Genomic DNA, 18,481 nt, shown 5'->3' with positions numbered 1-18,481 from the left:
GTTATATGAATTGATACGACTTTGAATCAAAATTGGCAAAACTTATGTTTGTCTGGTGGATATAATAGTCTAGTATATAGGTTAGCTCTGCAATGATGAATACTATACGTCGCAGATCAAAATAAAAAAAGCGGATATAGTTGAATGGTAAAATTTCTCCTTGCCAAGGAGAAGATGCGGGTTCGATTCCCGCTATCCGCCCAAGATCAGGATAATAGCTTAATGTTTTTATAAGTTTGTTGAATAAGAAATGTCTACTGCAAACATGTATAACCCAACATTGTTTTAAAATATAGAGTTACCAGCGTAGATGGTTAATACCAGATTGGAATTTATACCTTGTGCAAAATACAGTATGGTGAGATCAATGCTTTCACTCTCCATCACTGAGTAAAGAAGAATTTAACCGGTGATGAAGGTCAATCTTTTCTTGAAAGTGAGATGGTGAATGTCCTTGGCTTTGGTTTATGGTTGTCTTACAGACTTGACTTGTCTTTCCTAGTTTCCACCAAGTACAAAGAATGGCATGACCCTCTTGAGTGTCATCAATTGATGTGACAAATCTGGGTATTAGATCTCTTTCTTCAATGTTTTTGCCTTTTGGAGTGCAATTTACTTTCTTATAGTAGTTTTGTGGTTGCTAGATTGGTTATCAACCAAGACTTCCCTAATTGCACATATCACCTACAAACCATTGTTGCTCTCCATTTGCCATATTCGGTCGTGGCAAATTTTGGAGCCCTCCTTGCAGCCATGAGCACTGAGCAGAAAGCAAAAATCTGTAAGTGACCTATGCTGTAACACTCAATTGCTATATTTTATTTTATTTTTTCATTTTATTTCAGATATTAATGGTACCTAAACAGTTCAGTTCCTAGTGGAATTAGTCAAGTTGCTGAAAATAAATCTAATGGATGTGGGTATGGATATTCTCTTAGAGGTATGTTTATCTATCTCATTTTTGTTCATTGAACTTGAAATTCTTGCAATATCACTTACTACGGTGTTGCACAGTCATTTGCATCTCTTTGCATGTTTATAATTTTGTGATAATTATTGCAACGAACCTTCAATGATGAAGAGTTCATTGATGGGTGTTGAAGAGAAAATTAGTTTAGAAATTGGGGACCGGTCATTTGCTTTCTCTCTCTTTTTGGGTTGATGGGCCTCAAGAATACCAATTACTGAGCCTTCAATCATCAATGACTCCCAATAAAATCAAACAAAATTTCCTTAAAAAATCGCATAAAATAATACATTAATTTTTACTTAAAATAATCATCCAATAATTCTATAGAATTCAACCATTTGGAGCATTTGAAGTCGAAATTAAAACTTCTCACCCGTAAAGAAATTGAAATTAATACCATTGGTTAATTCAATAAGTGGAGATGAGATACTTGGAGGGAATTGACAAGAGAAAACAGAGGAACCTCTTCTTGCAAGGTAGGGCGATCCACAATGGCGTTGGATTGGAATATCGATTAGACGATAATAGATTACAAAGTGCATCAAGTACTAAAACCCTAAAAAAACTAGCGAGAGAGAACTAAAATTCACAAAATGAAACGGAGAAGAGAAAGGGCGAGAACAGAGTAACCTCTACTTGCAATGTAGAAGAACCACAACAACATTGAAATTCCAGTCAGAGCACATTGTGCTTACAAACCTAAATTCCCACTGTGAGAAAACTAAGATCCAGAGTTGGAAATAGAGAGAAAATTTCGCTATTATGGAAAAGCGCAGGAAGGGAAGTGTATGCAAGAGAATACTTAAACTATTCAAGTCTTAAAGTTAAGCTATTTATAGAAGCAATTAATTTCGGACAATATCAGACTACAGGTTTATTTCGTGGGCTGCTTTTTGAGCTCAGCCCAGTCCAAATTACAAATTTGTCCACATCAGCTTATGGGTTTTCCATATCATACTCACTCGGCCCATGAGACCAGCCCAAAAAGTAACCTCTCCTCTTTCCATTTTTCATCCCATGTGTATTTCGTTTTTTTTTTTCTAACAAAATGTTGATTTTTAACGTATTAGTGGGATGATGATTTTAAAAAATCTAAGTATGCTTAAATTTCTTTCTTTCAAAATTCACTCATTCTACCATCACTCTCAAACACACCCACAAAAGGTATTATTTTTTACAGAAGTCTCCGATAGAACTTAGACTAGACTTTGGTCGGACAATGATAAGTTGATTCGCTTCTGAGATGATGTTTGGCCGTGCCACTCTCCTCAGAGATGCATGCCATAATTCTATCAATTCACGAGCTTCTCATGATCTCAAAGTGATAGACTACAACATTGAAAAAAGGATTTATCTCCCTATGAAACTGCCCATCCAAGAGCATTTGGCTTCATCATACTTTTTTTTCTTTTTTTCCTATGGCTATGGACATACTTTTTTTTCTTTTTTTCCTATGGCTATGGACAACTAGGATAGATATTATCTTCCAGTCCAAAAAAGGAGGAGAATCTCTTTTGCCAGCTCAATCCTCACGATAATAATTATGTATGCTAATTTTGCCTAAAAATCTCTTGAGGTGATCAAGGACCCCTTTTCAAGATGAAATTAGGACAAAAGTATATTATGATACCATAAAAATCAAAATTAAATTGATTTTAAATTTTCTAAAATTAAAATTTTTAATTTGTCAAACCTTATCAATGGATAGAAAAGTGATTTTAACCTAGATAAAGGTGATTTTGGCCATGCAAAAATCACTCTCAAACACACCGTAAATATGAAAATATAGGGACAAAAAGTATTTTCTGATCAAAAAAAAAGAAAAAGAAAAAGAGGGATGGAAAAGGAAAAGGAAAAACGGCGAAAAGAAAAGATGAGTTAAGGGCATTGATGAAGAGCGGTTAGCTTGGAAAGTTGATGTAAGTCGTCGTGGATAATGTCAGAAAACGGATCGAGGAAGCTTATAGACAAATATTTCAAGTTTGGTTAAATGGAGATTTAGACAGTTTACGCACAACTCGAATTTCTCACACTAAGTTTACGGTACATATTTAGTGACGAGTTTATCTTAGGCTACAATTGTGTTTCAAAGATTATGTGCTAAAAGATCTCTTAATATTAAACCTTTCAAATTTTCCTTCTCTCATTACCTGAGTGCCATGTATTTGATTTTTGAGAAATTGGTCATTTAGAGGTGTGTTGGGATCATCAAATCAATTATATTTAAAGTGATTAAAATAGTTTACAATGTCGTCATCATAACTTATAGTCTGAACATTTTAACAAAAACATGAGATGTCTCAATTTATTCTCTATAATTATCAAGAAACACATAGGATATCATATTTAATGCGATGGTGTAAGTTTAGTAAAGGACAAAACTAACTTACGAGGATAGGTGAGAAGCATGTCTCCATCTCATATTATTTTTCAGAGAAAAAGCAATTAATTTAGATCAAAATGAAGCAATAGATTTTTCTAAAAAACACAATCTGTATTGAAGAATTAAGTAGGACAAACCCTCTTATCTAAACGAATCTGAACTTTTATGTTTATCTATTTTCATCTCTTTTAAAATCACATATTATTATTAAAATATTTATATTTTATTATATGATTATTTAAGATCGGATCAAAGATGTGATTGCAGAAAAGAAAAGATGATCCTTTTTCCACTTCTTTGTATTTAATTTGAAATTGAAATTCTTTGTCTAAATAATACTCTCCTACACATAAGATCGATCAGAAATACCTTTAATAATATAGATAATCAACTTAATCAACTTTTAATTTTATATAGGATTAGGTGGTGAGTGGTTTGGTTAATCTACTTTTTTAACATTTTTTTTATCAGAGCATATTACTTTAATTATGTCCATGACCAAATCCAGAAGACTTTTTAACATATTTTTGAGCTCATGCTCTTGTTCTCTAGCCTTGGAAAACAGCTGCTGAATGGCTCCACCGGCGGTGGCCAGCGTCAAAACCATAGCTGAAACACCCAACTTAGCCTCCATTCCTTCCTCTTACATCTTCTCCGCCAACGATGGTGCTGCCAAGGCAGCTCCACGAGGTGTCGAAGATTCGATCCCCACCATTGATTTCTCTCTTCTCACCATGGGTACTCCCGATCAACGAGCCAAAGTTGTCGATGAGCTCGGCAAGGCTTGCCAGGACTGGGGCTTCTTCGTGGTACGTAAATGTTGTAATTTTGACTTGATTTTAGTTCATGTTTCTTATCTTAAAAGTTTCAATTTGGTTTCGTCCTATCTTTTACCCACTTGAAAAATTCACCTATTTTCTCGTATTTAAATGTTACGTATTCAATATGTTAGTGTGAAAGACAATTGATGAGACTTGACTAAACCATAGAAACCGAATCGGAACTCTTAAAATTACAGACACCCAATTGAAAACATGCCCAAAACATACTTAAAAACGATTTTTTCTTTCTCAAAAGAAAACCCATTTGCAACAGAGATTAAGGGAGTGTGAGAGTGAGAATGCAGGTGATGAATCATGGAGTGGAGGAGAGGGTGATGAGGGAGATGATAGATATTTGCAGAGAGTTTTTTGATCTAACAGAGGAAGAAAAGACAGAGTACAAAACAGAGCATGTTCTTGACCCCATCAGATATGGCACCAGCTTCAATCCTCAGAAAGAGAAGGTGTTGTTCTGGAGAGATTACTTGAAAATCTTTGTTCATCCCAAATTCCATTCCCCAACTAAACCTCCAAGATTCAGGTGATGCTGAAATGATCTCAATGATTCTCTGTTTACTCTGTTTCTCAACTAATAGTGTAATATGTAATGTGCAAATCTGGTTCTGTTTCTTTTCATCGTGGGATCTTTAACATGTCTCTCAAGATCGTGCCTCTTTTGGTTCATCAATCTTATCCGAATTCTCATTTTTGAACCGTGTTTGTTTAAGTTTGTTGGACTCTGATACCATATCAATATTCATAAGGTTTCATCTCAAAACCAATTGGTAATGAGATGAATAACTCATGTCCATTATAAACCTTTTAAGGTCCCATTTTTTTCAACGTGGGATTCTGAGCAAATCTAAACTAATGGTGGGTTGCAGAGAGATATTGGAATGGTGGGTTGCAGAGAGATATTGGAAGAATACTGCAAAAGAAGCATAGAAATGGCAAGAGAATTGGTGAGAGGAATCTCAGAGAGCTTGGGACTGGAAACCTGCCATCTAGAGAGAGCAGTAGATTTTGAATCGTGCTCAACTCTGTTTGCAGCAAACTTTTATCCACCATATCCACAGCCAGAGCTTGCAAGGGGTTTGCCATCTCACTCTGATCAGTGCCTTCTCACTCTTCTTCTTCAAAACCAAATTTCTGGCCTTCAAATCTTGCATCAAGGGAACTGGGTGGATGTCAATCCCATTCCCAATTCATTTCTGGTTAATGTAGCTGACCAACTTGAGGTACACATCCATTTTGTCCTTTTTCTTTTGTTTAATTATGCCGAGAATACGTTCAAAAGATTAAAATTTTGTCATGGGTCTCGAATTAGTATTCGAGTCCTAATCTAAGGAAGAAAACTTTAAAAGATGGGAGGATTTGAATCTCTGACCTTTAGGGAGGTAAATAATACTTGACGAGTTGAGTTTGTTTTCTTGGTATGATAGATCTTGAGCAATGGGAAGTACAAGAGCGTTTTACACAGAGCAATGGTGAACAATAAGGCCACAAGGTTGTCTATAGCCGTGGCAGTTGGGTCATCACCTGAAACAGTGGTTAGTCCTGCACCTCAGTTGCTGAATAAACTCACCAATCCTCCTTTGTTTAAGCACATCAAATACACAGATTATATGCAAATGGTGCAGAGCAGCAATCTCCAAGATTCCTGCTTGGATCGAATTCGTCTACTTTGAATCTCGATCTCTCCTACCTACTCAATAGGGAAGTATTCCCGTACGTATTTTATTATCTTATTTGTACTGTTTTTGATAGATAAGTGTATTCGTTAGAGTTCTCTTATTCGGTGATCACTATGACATTTAAAATCTTTGGTATAATTGCATTTGACAAAGGCATCAATTGCCATATTCTTTTCTACCATGTTCATCGATTGCAATAATCTGCACAAAAATTACTTGCAAGAAATTCTTCAAAAAATATATATAAATAATGTTAAATCTTATGTTTAAAATGTATGTTCAAATTATTCCTTTCATTATCTATAAAAAATATTATTCCTTTGATTTTGAGTTTGGATTGATTTAGGCCCGTAATGTGTTTGCTTCCTTATTTCCTGTTTCCTGTTTTTCAATTTACAAAAATAATATTGTTTTTGGTAACTTTTTCCTATTTCTTACCTTTTTTTATTTAAAAACAAAAATATATTTGATAACATTTCTTTTTTTTTCTCTCTAAAATTTTAACTTAGTTTTTTTTTTCATTTTCAAGTTAAATATTAAAAAAATTTATATTATATTTATTATACAAGTCAAAAATAATAAAACAATATTTTTATCTATGTTTTAGGTAAACAAATTAGAAATAGAAAACTTGATTTTACTGTTTCTAAAATTTCTATACAATTCTAAAACATTTCTTAACGAGAAACGACAAACAAATTATAGAACTCCTCATTTTTTAAACATATATAGGATTAGGTGGTGGGTAGTTTTGTTAATCAACCTTTTTTTCTCTACGTTTTGTTAAGATTAGCATAGTACTTAAATTATGTCCAAATGACCAAATCCAGAAGACTCTTGTTAAACATATTTTTGAGTTCAAACTCTTGTTCTCCAGCCTTGTAAAACAGCTGTTGAATGATTCCACCGGCAATGGCCAGCATCAAAACCATAGCTGAAACACTCAACTTTGCCTCCATTCCTTCCTCTTGCATCTTCTCCGGCGACGGTGGCGCTGTCGATGCAGCTCCACAAGGTGTTGGAGATTCGATCCCCACCATTGATTTCTCTCTTCTCACCACGGGTACTCCCGATCAACGAGCCAAAGTCGTGGATCAGCTCGGCAAGGCATGCCAGGACTGGGGTTTCTTCATGGTACGTAGATGTTGGGGTAGAGCTAGAAATTTGGTAGGAATGATTAAAGCAATTTGGTTTTATAATTTTCACTTAATTTTTACTTCATCTTTCTCATCTCAAAGTTCTAATTTGATTTTAGCGTCCCATCTTTTACCCGCCCAGAAAATTCATCCATTTTTTTGTATCTAAGTGTCATGTATTCAATATGTTAATGTAGAGACAATTGGTGAGACTTGACCAGGCAAACGGAATCGAAGCTCTTAAAATTATAGAGGCCCAGTTGAAAACAAGCTCATGACAAAACTAAGTACTTAAAAACTACTGTTTCTTTCTCAAAAGAAACCCATTTGCAATAGGTGATGAATCATGGAGTGGAGGAGAGGATGATGAAGGAGATGATGGATATTTGTAGAGAGTTTTTTGATCTAACAGAGGAAGAAAAGACAGAGTACAAAAACAGAGAATGTTCTTGACCCCATCAAATATGGCACCAGCATCAATCCTCAGAAAAAGAAGGTGTTGTTCTGGAGGGATTACTTGAAAATCTTTCTTCATCCCAACTTCCATTCCCCAACTAAACCTCCCAGATTCAGGTGATGCTGAAACGATCTCAATATTCTTTGTTTGTTCATATCCATGAGGTTCTATCTCAAAATCAATCGGTTAAGATCGTGACTCTCTCTTGATTCATCAATCTTGATCGAATCTCATTTTTCACTAGATACTCATTATTAGTAATGAGAGGAATAGTTCATGTCTATTATACACTTTTATTATAGGTTCCTTATTTTTTTAATGGGGGATTCTTAACCGTTTAATCTGTAACATGTAAATCTAAAATATTGGTTGGTTGCAAAGAGATGTTGGAAGAATACTGCAAAACAACCATTGAAATTGCGAGAGAATTGGTGGGAGGAATCTCAGAGAGCCTGGGGTTGGAAACCTGTAATCTAGAGAGAGCAGTGGATTTTGAATCGTGCTCAGTTTTGTTTGCAGCAAACTTTTATCCGCCATGTCCACAGCCAGAGCTTGCAATGGGTTTGCCATCTCACTCTGATCATTGCCTTCTCACCCTTCTTCTTCATAACCAAATTTCTGGCCTTCAAATCTTGCATCAAGGCAACTGGGTGAATGTCAATCCCATTCCCAATTCATTTCTAGTTCATGTAGCTGACCAACTAGAGGTACAAATCCATTTTTCCTTTTTCCTTTTTTTTAGTTAAGGTAGAAAGATTTAAATCTCCGACCTTTCCGGAGGTAGGTAAGTAATAATTGATGAGTTGAATTTGTTTTTGGGTGTGGTAGATCTTGAGCAATGGTAAGTACAAGAGCGTTTTGCACAGAGCAACGGTGAACAATAAGGCCACAAGGTTGTCTATAGTCATGGCAGTTCGGCCATCACCTGAAACAGTGGTTGGTCCTGCACCTCAATTGCTGAATAAACTCACCAATCCTCCTTTGCTTAAGCACATCAAATACATAGATTATATGCAAATGGTGTATAGTAGCAATCTCCAAGATCCAACGCATTTGTCTACTTTGAATCTCGATCTTTATCGTATGTGTTTTTATTAGCTTATTTGTACTGTATTTGAGAGATAAATGGATCCTACTAAAACATTTTAGTCAATAAAAATACACCACGTCAAAAAGTTAGTAGAAATGTATTTATTAGAGCTTTCTTATTCCTCGATCACTATGGACATTTAAAATCTCGGGTGTGATTACATTTGACAAAGGCATGAATTGCAATATTTTTTCTACAATGTTTATTTAAAAGGGAAAAACTAGATGGTGTATGTAAAATAAATTTGCATTTAAGGTTGGGCAACAATATTTAGTTACAAAAACATTCATGAACATGATTTGCAGAGCCCGCTGCTTCTTCCATCTTTCTCATCTTCACCTCATTCAGAACATTCTTAGCCCACTCAGAAAACTGTGTTCTATTGTATCTGTTTAACATCAACAACAAAAATAAATATACGAAAAATTTTCTATTTTATTCTCTATTTTGATTATAATCGTAAATATATTCAAATTTATAGACAAACTAGACGTATACTCACATTTCAATATAAATGCATATAATAATCTTTCATTCGAAGCTCAGGTAACGGGTAAAAGTTTAGAGATGAAAATGGGATTCTAAAATAGAAGCGTACCCGATGGTGCCACTTTTATAAACGGACATGCAACGACGGTCGTGTTCGGGATAGGGACAGGCGGGGCCATGAGGGTCTCTCCAATCACCTTGATGCGTCATTCCAGACCAGCTTGCGAGCCAACGGAACACGAACTGGCCAATGCCTGCAAGCTTGAGCCATCCTTTGGGGAAAAACTCCATAACACTGCTGTTTCTGTCCATTAGAAACAGGTTTGTCAACTGTGCTCCATGTGGGGATACCAATATGTCTGTCTTCCCCATCAAACTCACCTGTTTTTTTCATTTGCATTTGCATTTGCATTTTCATCAGCATAAATGAAAGCAAACTTAGAAGTATGATCATATGAAACCATAGTTTTAATTAATTTTTTTTTATATACTTCTAACACACAGACACTTCATTTTGGGTACGTGTCGTGTTGACACTCTTACATTCGTATACTTAATAGTTTAATAGACGCATGTCACACGTACTAGTCATATCAAACACACTTACTCAACATAAGAAATTGACATAAATAATAGTATAGGACAAAATAATAAACTTTGAGAATAAAATATATCAAATTCATTTTTTTAATACATAAAAATGCATAAGTTTATTGACTTTGAATTTCCTTCCTAAAAAATGGTATATTTTAACAAACTTGTCCTTGCTATGTCGGTGTCTTAGATTTTTAAAAAATAAGGTGTCACCGTATCCATGTCGTATATATCTATGTCTCGTGTCTTAGATTCTAACTATATAAAATAAATATTTCATCATCTACAAATTGTTAAAGTTTTTTTTCCCCTTTTCAAGCTTAAAGTAGATGTCAATAACTAATGAGTTACATTCGAGTACTTATTATTTTGAAAAAAAAAAATCTAATCCAAATATAGCTCAAGTGAATACCTGATCACAAAAGGTTAGATTATTCGAGTGAGTTACAGTAAGGTGGCAACCGGGGACTTTATCACATTCCTCTCCAAATATCTTGACCACCGCGGTTTCGTTCTTAAACGACCTCGCCCCTGTTCTCATGAGCAGTGTCATCCCCACCGCCGGTGATGGCTCAGGCGAGGTGACGTTGCAGAACAACCTGGCCTTGCATCTCATCAAGTCGTAGGTTTCCATTCTCCGCTGTCGGGACATTCCTCCCTCGTTGTGCCTCATCACCACCGCCTTCTCGAAGCACACCGCCTGCCCCTCGCCGACGCCATGGAAGGCCTCGATCTCTGGTGGCCGGCCGAAGGTGGCCTCCATTAACGTCATCAGCCATGTCGCCATCCACACCCTCACCTCCCCCCAATGGTACAAGATCCATCTCTCCGGAGCCTCACAATTTCCTAAACCATGAATAAAAATCCAAATCAACCACTGAAAATCATGTGACGAAATTTTGGTTTTTCTTAGGTGAAACGTTTCTTTTTTCTTCATTTTCTGTTTCTACTTTTCTACTTTTATACTTTTATATAGGGTACCCTCTTTTTTTTTTTTTCTTTTTTTAGATTTTGAAAAATATCTTACTTTGTTAGATGCAATATGAAAGTTTATGGAGCTGTAATAAACACTTATGACACTATATTTAAATGTTAGGACCCAATTAGATAAAGTTAATGAACTTATTATTAAACAAAACTCTAAAAATTTACATGTAATTTAATTTTAATTTTAAATAACAAAATCTAAGTTTTGCGGGTTAGACTACAACTTTGGTCCTTTAAACCCTCAAATTTATGCCAGTTTAGTTTTATACTTTCAAAACATAACATCTAATTTTAGACATAATCATTCATAAATTTTTGTTTTTTAATTTAACAGGGGAAAGTAGGAAATCGAATCATTAATCTTAAGGACTTGAGTACCGTACTAAATGTTAAATCAATAAAATTACCTCGAGCTCATAACCTACCTGGAAAGGCTTTAGTTAAAACAATTTGAAAATATTGGAACCAAATAGGGAAAAAAAAAACACCACAGGATGGAGTAATTAATTAAACTAAAAAAAGAACTAATGAATGGAATAATCGAAAAGCAACGTTGGAAAAGTGGCGTTTACCTTGAATCTGGTGCCAAGCAACGAAGGGCATGAGAGCGGACAAGCCATGCCAGATGTTACCATAATCGTAATGGTTGTAAGAAACAAAGGTCAAGCCTTTTCTAAACGTGGCGTTTTCCGGCAGAGCTTCCGGCCAGGCGACGGCGTAGTAGTTCCAGGAGCCGTCGTGGGCGTCGCGGCCGCCGAGGCAGAGGAGGCGACCGTCGGAGGCCGGCGAAGGGAACTGCTGGAACTGAACCTCCCCCTCCTCGTGGGTGTCGTACATGGAGCTCATGAACCACGTGTGCCCCTCGAGAGCTCTGTGGGAGTAACGCAAGTCCTTGAGGGGCAGAAACGTGACGGAGCGCCGGAGCTGCTCGGCGGCGGAGGGTGCGGCGGCGTGGAGGGATCGGATGTGGAAGAGGGTGAGGAGGACGGCGGAGGTGGAGAGGAGGAAGATGAAGAGCTTTTGAGAGAGAATTGAATTGATTGATTTTCTTGGGTGTGGCTTTTGGATGGCCATTGATTTGATTTTCTAATTGGAGAGAGGAGAAGAAATTGAAGTGGGGATTTTTGGATCAAGATCATCAACTTTGGCTTTGGGGTCACCTAGTTTTTGAGTTTTTTTCTTCTTTTTGTGCCTCTCTCTCTCTCTACCCACTACTTTGAGTTGGAATGAAGAGGGTAGGGAGAGGAATTTCAACTTTTTGGACTTCCAAAAGCGAAGAGATCAAGAGATTGTGATTAAGTTGAACTCCCACTCATAGATAATTAAATTAATATAAGATGGTTAAGATATTATAACATCTATTAAAATGTTAGAGGATCGATCTCCCCTCTCAACAAAAATTTTGGTTCAATTATTGAGTTAAGATATTAAAATAACCTCTGACTTCGAAATTTCGAAATTTCTAAAAAAAATGGTTGGAATCCTTTTTAACTTTTGAACTCATTTTAGTTTAGTTTGATTTTTTAATTTTATCTAAAAGAATTTTTGTGTGTGAAGTTTAAGAACCAAAACAAATATATATAGCGTGAATGAAGTCTAGTGGTAAGACGTGGTCTCTACCTTTCTTACTTCATTCTATATTGTTTGTGATTAATATTTTAAAAGATGTAACCAAAACAAAGTATTATAAAGGCTGAGAAACTTGAATAGGAAAAAAAAATTAGTGGCTCAATGGAAGAGCGTTGGTTATTTGGTATGTTCTTGAAGATTCTTCTTTTTGAGATCTTCAAAAAAATACATATTATATATATATTTTGGGTTTAGTGGTTTGTGAATCTCAAGTGGGATTCACATGTATTATTCAATCCTGATGACTCACATGTATTATTCAATCCTGTTAATGACTTTGGTTGCATGCTCTTTTTCTTTAAATTATATTTTATCCTTTTTTATTTTAAGTTTGATAAATAAATTTGACAAAGTAACAGGATAATGTCAAATCACTTGTTATATCGATATCGAATTTAAAATATACGAAAAATATTGATATGTTGATAAAAATTTAATAACAGACTCAACCAATGAAAAATAAAGTGATGACAATATAAGATTGTGAATGATTTACGAAAAAGATGATAGCTTTTAATTTAATGCATAGGGGCTGAAAATGAGCAAATGGAGTTGAGATCCCAAAGCAACTTTGGAAAAGAAAAGTGAAAGTTTTGAGTAATTTGGGGGCATTCCCCAACTTTTAAGCAACAATAAATTACTTGTAAGAAATTCTTAAAGGAAAAAAAAAATATATATATATATATTTATATATATATATAATATAGTGTAGAATCTTATTTTTAAAATATATGTGTTCAGATCATTCTTTTGATTTTGAGTTTGGTCTTTCGATTTTTAGTTTGGTTTGATTTAGGACAGTAATGTTTTTATTTTTTATTTCCTGTTTTTTGTTTTTCAATCTAATAAAATAAAATTGGTTTTGATAAATGTTATTTCTTGTTTCCTGTCTTGTGTCTTTTTTTTGAAAAAAATCAAAAATATATTTGGTAACATTTTTTGTTTGTTGTTTTCTAGAATTTTGATTTAAGAAAGGTAAAAGTTTTACATGAAAGTTTCTTTTTTTTTCAAATTAAATATTAAAAAAATTTATGTTATATTTATTATGCATTTAATATATCAAAAATAATAAAATAATGTGTTTATCTATGTTTTGGAAAAAAAAAATTGGAAACAAGAAACTTGATTTTATTTTCCAAAATTTCTACACAATTTTAAAATACGTTTCTCTTGAGAAACAAGAAACGAGATCCCTTATCAAACACTTATATTTTTAAAAATTTGAAAGTAGAAAATAAAAAACTCAAATTAGCGGTTAGTCTTATAATTTTCAAAATTTCATTTTAAAACAGTATTCTTATAGGCTGGCTACAAGTGGTTAAAACTATTTCCAACATGACATATTTTGACCATAAATAAATTGACGTTCAACTAATGATGTGTGAATAACAAAGGGCTTGATATATACACTTGAACAAAATTTTCAAACATTGAAAACCAATTTTTCTAACATTGTTACAAGCCATGTGCATGAGCAACACGTACGAGTCAGGACCCAGCTCGTGGGGCCGTAACCCAAGCCTAAGCCCATATGCAAGCCCAACCAACCCAAGGCCAAATCAGCCCAAGAGCAGAGGTACATGGACTGATCAACCTTTAGGCTCGACAATTCTTCAATTATTAACTAATTAGACTGTTAAATTCAAGTTCGCAGGATCTAAGGAATTCAAAAAAAAAAAAAAAAAAAAAAAGATGACTGAAAACATGAGGTTTCCCTTTCAATAAATAGAGGCCATCTCATAACCAAATGCACAACAAAAATTCAAACTATTGCTACAGTTCATACAAACTCTATTTTAATTATTAAACATCGGAGTTAATATTATATATCCATTTCTAAAAGGGAACCCAAAATAAACTTGAAATTTTATTCAAAATGTTTATTATTACTTTGAGAAAGTAGAAAGCTGTAATATTTTGAACAAGAGGAGATGGAGATGTACTATTTGTGTCTCCTCACAACCATTGTTGGCTCTAAACAAGAAGTATCCAACCAACCCACATGCCCTTTCATCAAAACTTTCCTCATTTATTCAATGCTCCACAAAAAATTAAAAAAATACACTTGAGAATTGCACCACTTTCGTTTCTTTTCTTTTCTCACCATTTTTGTAAATGGGAAAATAATTATTATAATGTTGTGCTAAATAACAAATTTTTGGGGTTTATATACTTGTATTTTTCTTAAATTGTACTTTCAAAACTTGTCTTGTCAATTGTAATTGTAATTGCTTGTAAATTTGTAATAGCTTTTCTTTGTTCTTGTAATTTTTATTTATTTTTCCCTTTGGAGTTTCTAATTTAAGGAGCAACAATCTGAACTAGAAAAAAGAGAGAGAAATTTTGAAAAGGTGATGTAAATTAATAATATATGATAAGAATCAGATACAGAGGAGCTCCGTTAACAACAAACACATCATCGCCAACTAGAAACAATTAAACAATTAAATCGGAGAAAGGAAAAAAAAAAAAAAGAAATCCATCATAAAATATTTTTAAAAAAGAACAATGTGAAAAATGTACTCAGTAAGCTGCTAGCTACTAATAAATCACCCAGATAAAGAGAATTGATTAAATTCTGGCTTCTCTCAGGTCATCAAAACGGCGGCGTATAGCACCACAGCCACAGATCCGAAGACCGAGAACGAGAGCGAAGCGGCGCCGTTTCCGGAGGGAGCCGGAGCGTCAGCCGGCGGCGAGGAGATCGAGGAAGGAGAACTGGCCGGAGACGGAGATGACGACGGAGAAGTAGAAGGCGAAGCAGCCGGAGGAGATGGAGGAGACTTCAGACCGGACGGAGTAGGAGCCGCCGCCGGAGAAGATTTCGGCGACTTAATAGACGGAGAAACCGACGGAGCCTTCGACGGCGATTTGCTCGGAGGCAATGACGGCGATGCCGACGGCGATTGCGCGATTGTGGAGCCGATCAACAATGCGATCAAAATCATTACCGCAAAACTTCTGGCTGCCATTTCTCTCTCTGAATCAAAAATCAGCAGCAGAAAACGAAGAATCTAGAGAGAGAAAGTGCGTAAGATGAAGAAATCGAGAGACGAAGAGAGAGAAAGTGAGTTCTGAGAAGAAACGAGCAGCAGAGAGGAAGTATAAATAGAAGGGGAAAGTGAGAACCATTGGAGTCAAAGCTGAAACTCACGCCAGCCGTTAGATCGGACTACAAATTTCAATTAGGGATCAGAGCGTGATCAACGGCGGATGTGGATCCTAAATTTTAGGTCGGCGTAGTAATGGACGTAGCGAATCAAAGCCCAAAAGACACGGCTGGTTTTTGCGAAGGCTAAAGGGGAAGAATTCTAGCTGGCTTGCCTTGGGCTTTCTGCGTGCGGGTCCACCATAAAAGTACAGTTGTCAATTAATCTGATACCTACACGTGGACGCTTCTGATTATCCGAACCTTTTAACCGTTTGATTTAATCATTTAATACTGAGATACGAGAATTTGTAACGGTCAGAAAACTTTGGACCGCGTCGTGACCGTTAGTTTGCGGGGCGGGTCCCACTAGGTCTAAATATGTAAATTAAGTATTTATTGATAATCTGAATGAAACAATATTTAATAGTGTATATATTTCCATTTTTTATAACATATTTAATGAGTTATATAACTGATTTTTCTAAAGTGGGGGTAGAGATTCCAATTTTAAATCAGTTTAACTCTGCTTAAGTTGATTATCTTATTATAATTGTGAAAAACACATAATATTTTGGTTTAAAAAAAACTATTTTGGGTTCATTTTCTTTTTCTATTTCCTCAAAATACATGAACTTACAATCGGTATGACGAAGATGTCTTAATTAGTTGAGCTAAGGTTTAGCGTTTAAATGTATTTTAGTGCCTAAATTATTTAGTTGTTATCCGACTTATTTCTTTGAGGTTAACTTGTTTAGTATAATTAAAACAAAAACAAAACAACAAATTTCAAACTTTAAAAACAAGTTTAAACTTTAAAAAATACATACATGACGATTAATATGAGCAAACCCCTGCAAATTATAATTGAATTAAACTCGTCAATTCGAACAAATAGTTTAGGTGAAATAAGAGTGCACTTATTATCATTTTAACATCAATACATCAATCTCCCCCACACAATTGCTAGAAAAAAAATAAATTAAACATATAACTAACAACCACCCATCACCAACCAAACTCTACTACCCCAAATTACCATAAAATTAGACTTCCACAAATAATTGGTACTATACCTACATACACACACATTATTTTTTCCTTCTTTGTAAGCATTAAAATTTTGTCCAACTACCCTCAAGAAATCTTTTACAAAAGTTAAAAAAGGAGGAGCCATAATCTTCTCACTTGTGAACTTTTTTTCTCCCTTTTCTTTTTTGTAGTAAATTCTCTCTCTCTCTCTCTCTCTCTCTGTTTCTTTTTGGTCCAAACCCACATGATTGGTACTAAGTTCAACAAAGCATGCATATGCCAATGCCCAATGTCCAATGCCATTAAAATTTTCTTTATGGAAAACCACAAGTTGTTCCCTAAAGCAATGAGTTGGTAATGCTGTGGCCATTCCATTTCACATGGCTTCTTGTTTGTGTAGCAAGTCAAAATAACTCACTGTTCAAGCAAATGTCCCATGGCCCCACCCCCTCATTTTCCACCCATCTTTCGAGTTTCTCCGGCCCTATTTATAGATCTTGTATCACTCTTAAAAATAACTGTATTTCTCGTACCTTAAATATTGATATTGTCCGCTTTGGACATAATCCTCACAGACTTTACTCTTAGTTTCACCTAAAAAAATTTCATACGAATAAAGATAATTGTCTTTATCTATATACTACATCTACTTTCTATCAAATGAGATTAACGTAATTGTAAAGATCATATTATAATTCATAGTATAAGTAGATAAAAATAATGTCCGAGTATGTTAAAAAAATATGTAATTTTAATCTTTTTGAAGGGATTTATGATATGATCGACTCGTAAAGATTGAGATAGTTAACGACTTATACGAGATGGAATTTAAAAACTGTCAGCAATAAACCATAATAATTCATAAAATTCACAGACATTGCCATTAAAAAATAAATAATAATAAAAAATCCGTCGACTTGGTTCTCCTCAATTTGAATTGCAAGCCCAACAATAGTACCCTTTTCTTGGGCCGATTTTTATGGGCTTTGGAAAAAGGATACCTACTGTTTTTATTTTTTTTATTTTTAATAATTTTGGGATCATTGCGTTAGTTTTGAAGTTTATAATTTTTTAATTGTCTCTAAGTTTTAAATAATAATTTGATGTAGTTCAGGTTCTTAATATTGTTGACATGACATATTTATTAAATGACAAAAGTGAGTTATTTTAGATCTACAAAATGTATAATTCGATAAAATAAAGTAACACGTGTAATCTATCATTTCTTTGAAGCAATGTATTAAATCTCTTTTATAGATCATGTCATTTATTTCGTATAATTATATAATTATTCATATTGTTTGTTCGATACATAATACTCAAATCAAGTATATTTATCTAATAGGTATATTTATCTAGTAGGTGTGTCACGCTATCATTCCTTTACCATAGGATAGAAATTATATAGAACCACAATTTAAATTTCAGTGAGATATAATTTTTTAATTTAGAAACTATATGAATACAAACAACCAATTTTAAACTAAGAAGTTTACGATTTAACCCTTAATCCAATTGGGTTATTTGCTTGAAAATATACTGATCATCTGAAAGCTTTTAATTCAAATTTTTGTGTTATACATTAGTAACATGTTACATGTTACCACGTTAAATCTCAAATGCATAAAGTTCAAATTGGTTTAAAAAATCTTCTATCCATTTTATTGAAACTTACCTTCTTCTTCTCTTTCTTTTTATTATTATTTTTATTATTATTATTATTATTATTATTATATTATTATTATTAGGTTTAAATAATATTTTGGTATATCTACGTTCCAATTTGGTCCATTTTGGTCTCTATATACTTTCAAAACTTTCATTTGGTCTTACTTTTGCGCCATGACAATCTCACTCGAATTACAAGGACCTACACATATTAGTACAGTATACCGGGGTCCCCGGCCAGAACCACACGTGCAAGTTTCCCTGCATGTGGCTCGTCCGTGCTTTCCGAGGCGCTGCCTGTGACTCAGCATGGGAGAAGGGGGCGGAACTGCACACTTTCGTGTTCAGAGCATTGTCCGAGTGAATAGGCAGCGCCTACCACG

The 18,481-nt window shown here is 34.5% G+C and overlaps 4 protein-coding genes and 1 non-coding gene across 12 annotated transcripts; 3 read left to right on the top strand and 2 right to left on the bottom strand.

Moving 5' to 3' along the window:
* Window positions 1–130: 130 nt before the first annotated feature.
* TRNAG-GCC (transfer RNA glycine (anticodon GCC)) lies at window positions 131–201 on the top strand. The gene has a single exon. It is a non-coding gene; the product is annotated as a tRNA-Gly (tRNA).
* Window positions 202–864: 663 nt separating this feature from the next.
* Window positions 865–6,922, top strand: LOC111011533 (2-oxoglutarate-dependent dioxygenase 19-like). 8 transcript variants are annotated; one of them, XM_088118234.1, is made up of 7 exons: window positions 865–940; window positions 3,906–4,162; window positions 4,480–4,715; window positions 5,085–5,412; window positions 5,617–5,724; window positions 5,795–5,902; window positions 6,746–6,922. In XM_088118234.1, exons 2-6 carry the CDS (start codon window positions 3,926–3,928, stop codon window positions 5,888–5,890), a joined length of 1,005 nt encoding a protein of 334 aa, XP_087974360.1. In that variant the 5' UTR covers window positions 865–940; window positions 3,906–3,925; the 3' UTR covers window positions 5,891–5,902; window positions 6,746–6,922. The 8 variants fall into 8 exon arrangements, with proteins under 8 accessions (XP_087974360.1, XP_022141029.1, XP_087974364.1 ...); XM_088118244.1 differs by having other exon boundaries at window positions 867–940; window positions 5,815–5,902; XM_022285337.2 differs by lacking the exon at window positions 6,746–6,922 and having other exon boundaries at window positions 5,795–6,046.
* A 361-nt stretch (window positions 6,923–7,283) lies between these two features.
* Window positions 7,284–8,680, top strand: LOC111011535 (2-oxoglutarate-dependent dioxygenase 19-like). Its single transcript, XM_022285338.2, has 3 exons — window positions 7,284–7,577; window positions 7,843–8,168; window positions 8,290–8,680. Exons 2-3 carry the CDS (start codon window positions 7,845–7,847, stop codon window positions 8,557–8,559), a joined length of 594 nt encoding a protein of 197 aa, XP_022141030.1. The 5' UTR covers window positions 7,284–7,577; window positions 7,843–7,844; the 3' UTR covers window positions 8,560–8,680.
* A 101-nt stretch (window positions 8,681–8,781) lies between these two features.
* LOC111011532 (uncharacterized) lies at window positions 8,782–11,887 on the bottom strand. The gene is made up of 4 exons (XM_022285334.2): window positions 11,194–11,887; window positions 10,047–10,480; window positions 9,150–9,421; window positions 8,782–8,939 (listed from the first exon to the last, which is right to left on the bottom strand). Exons 1-4 carry the CDS (start codon window positions 11,693–11,695, stop codon window positions 8,822–8,824), a joined length of 1,326 nt encoding a protein of 441 aa, XP_022141026.1. The 5' UTR covers window positions 11,696–11,887; the 3' UTR covers window positions 8,782–8,821.
* A 2,704-nt stretch (window positions 11,888–14,591) lies between these two features.
* AGP1 (arabinogalactan protein 1) lies at window positions 14,592–15,337 on the bottom strand. Its single transcript, XM_088118161.1, has one exon. It carries the CDS (start codon window positions 15,220–15,222, stop codon window positions 14,839–14,841), a length of 384 nt encoding a protein of 127 aa, XP_087974287.1. The 5' UTR covers window positions 15,223–15,337; the 3' UTR covers window positions 14,592–14,838.
* Between the last annotated feature and the right edge of the window lie 3,144 nt (window positions 15,338–18,481).

This window comes from Momordica charantia, assembly GCF_013281855.1.
Source record: "Momordica charantia cultivar OHB3-1 chromosome 10 unlocalized genomic scaffold, Mcharantia_2.0 BLBB01000010.1, whole genome shotgun sequence".
In the NCBI taxonomy this organism is placed as follows: Eukaryota; Viridiplantae; Streptophyta; class Magnoliopsida; order Cucurbitales; family Cucurbitaceae; genus Momordica; species Momordica charantia.
This window is presented reverse-complemented; position numbering and strand designations above follow the sequence as displayed.

Bases quoted from the DNA above. Each gene is read 5' to 3' on its own strand.
- AGP1 (XM_088118161.1), bottom strand. From the start codon at position 15,222: ATGGCAGCCAGAAGTTTTGCGGTAATGATTTTGATCGCATTGTTGATC.
- LOC111011533 (XM_088118226.1), top strand. From the start codon at position 3,926: ATGGCTCCACCGGCGGTGGCCAGCGTCAAAACCATAGCTGAAACACCC. The intron at 4,163-4,479 runs GTACGTAAATGT...GTGAGAATGCAG, and splicing joins AGGACTGGGGCTTCTTCGTG to GTGATGAATCATGGAGTGGA. The intron at 5,413-5,616 runs GTACACATCCAT...TTGGTATGATAG, and splicing joins ATGTAGCTGACCAACTTGAG to ATCTTGAGCAATGGGAAGTA.
- LOC111011535 (XM_022285338.2), top strand. From the start codon at position 7,845: ATGTTGGAAGAATACTGCAAAACAACCATTGAAATTGCGAGAGAATTG. The intron at 8,169-8,289 runs GTACAAATCCAT...TGGGTGTGGTAG, and splicing joins ATGTAGCTGACCAACTAGAG to ATCTTGAGCAATGGTAAGTA.
- LOC111011532 (XM_022285334.2), bottom strand. From the start codon at position 11,695: ATGGCCATCCAAAAGCCACACCCAAGAAAATCAATCAATTCAATTCTC. The intron at 10,481-11,193 runs GTAAACGCCACT...TTCATGGTTTAG, and splicing joins TGCTTGGCACCAGATTCAAG to GAAATTGTGAGGCTCCGGAG. The intron at 8,940-9,149 runs GTACGCTTCTAT...GATGTTAAACAG, and splicing joins TATAAAAGTGGCACCATCGG to ATACAATAGAACACAGTTTT.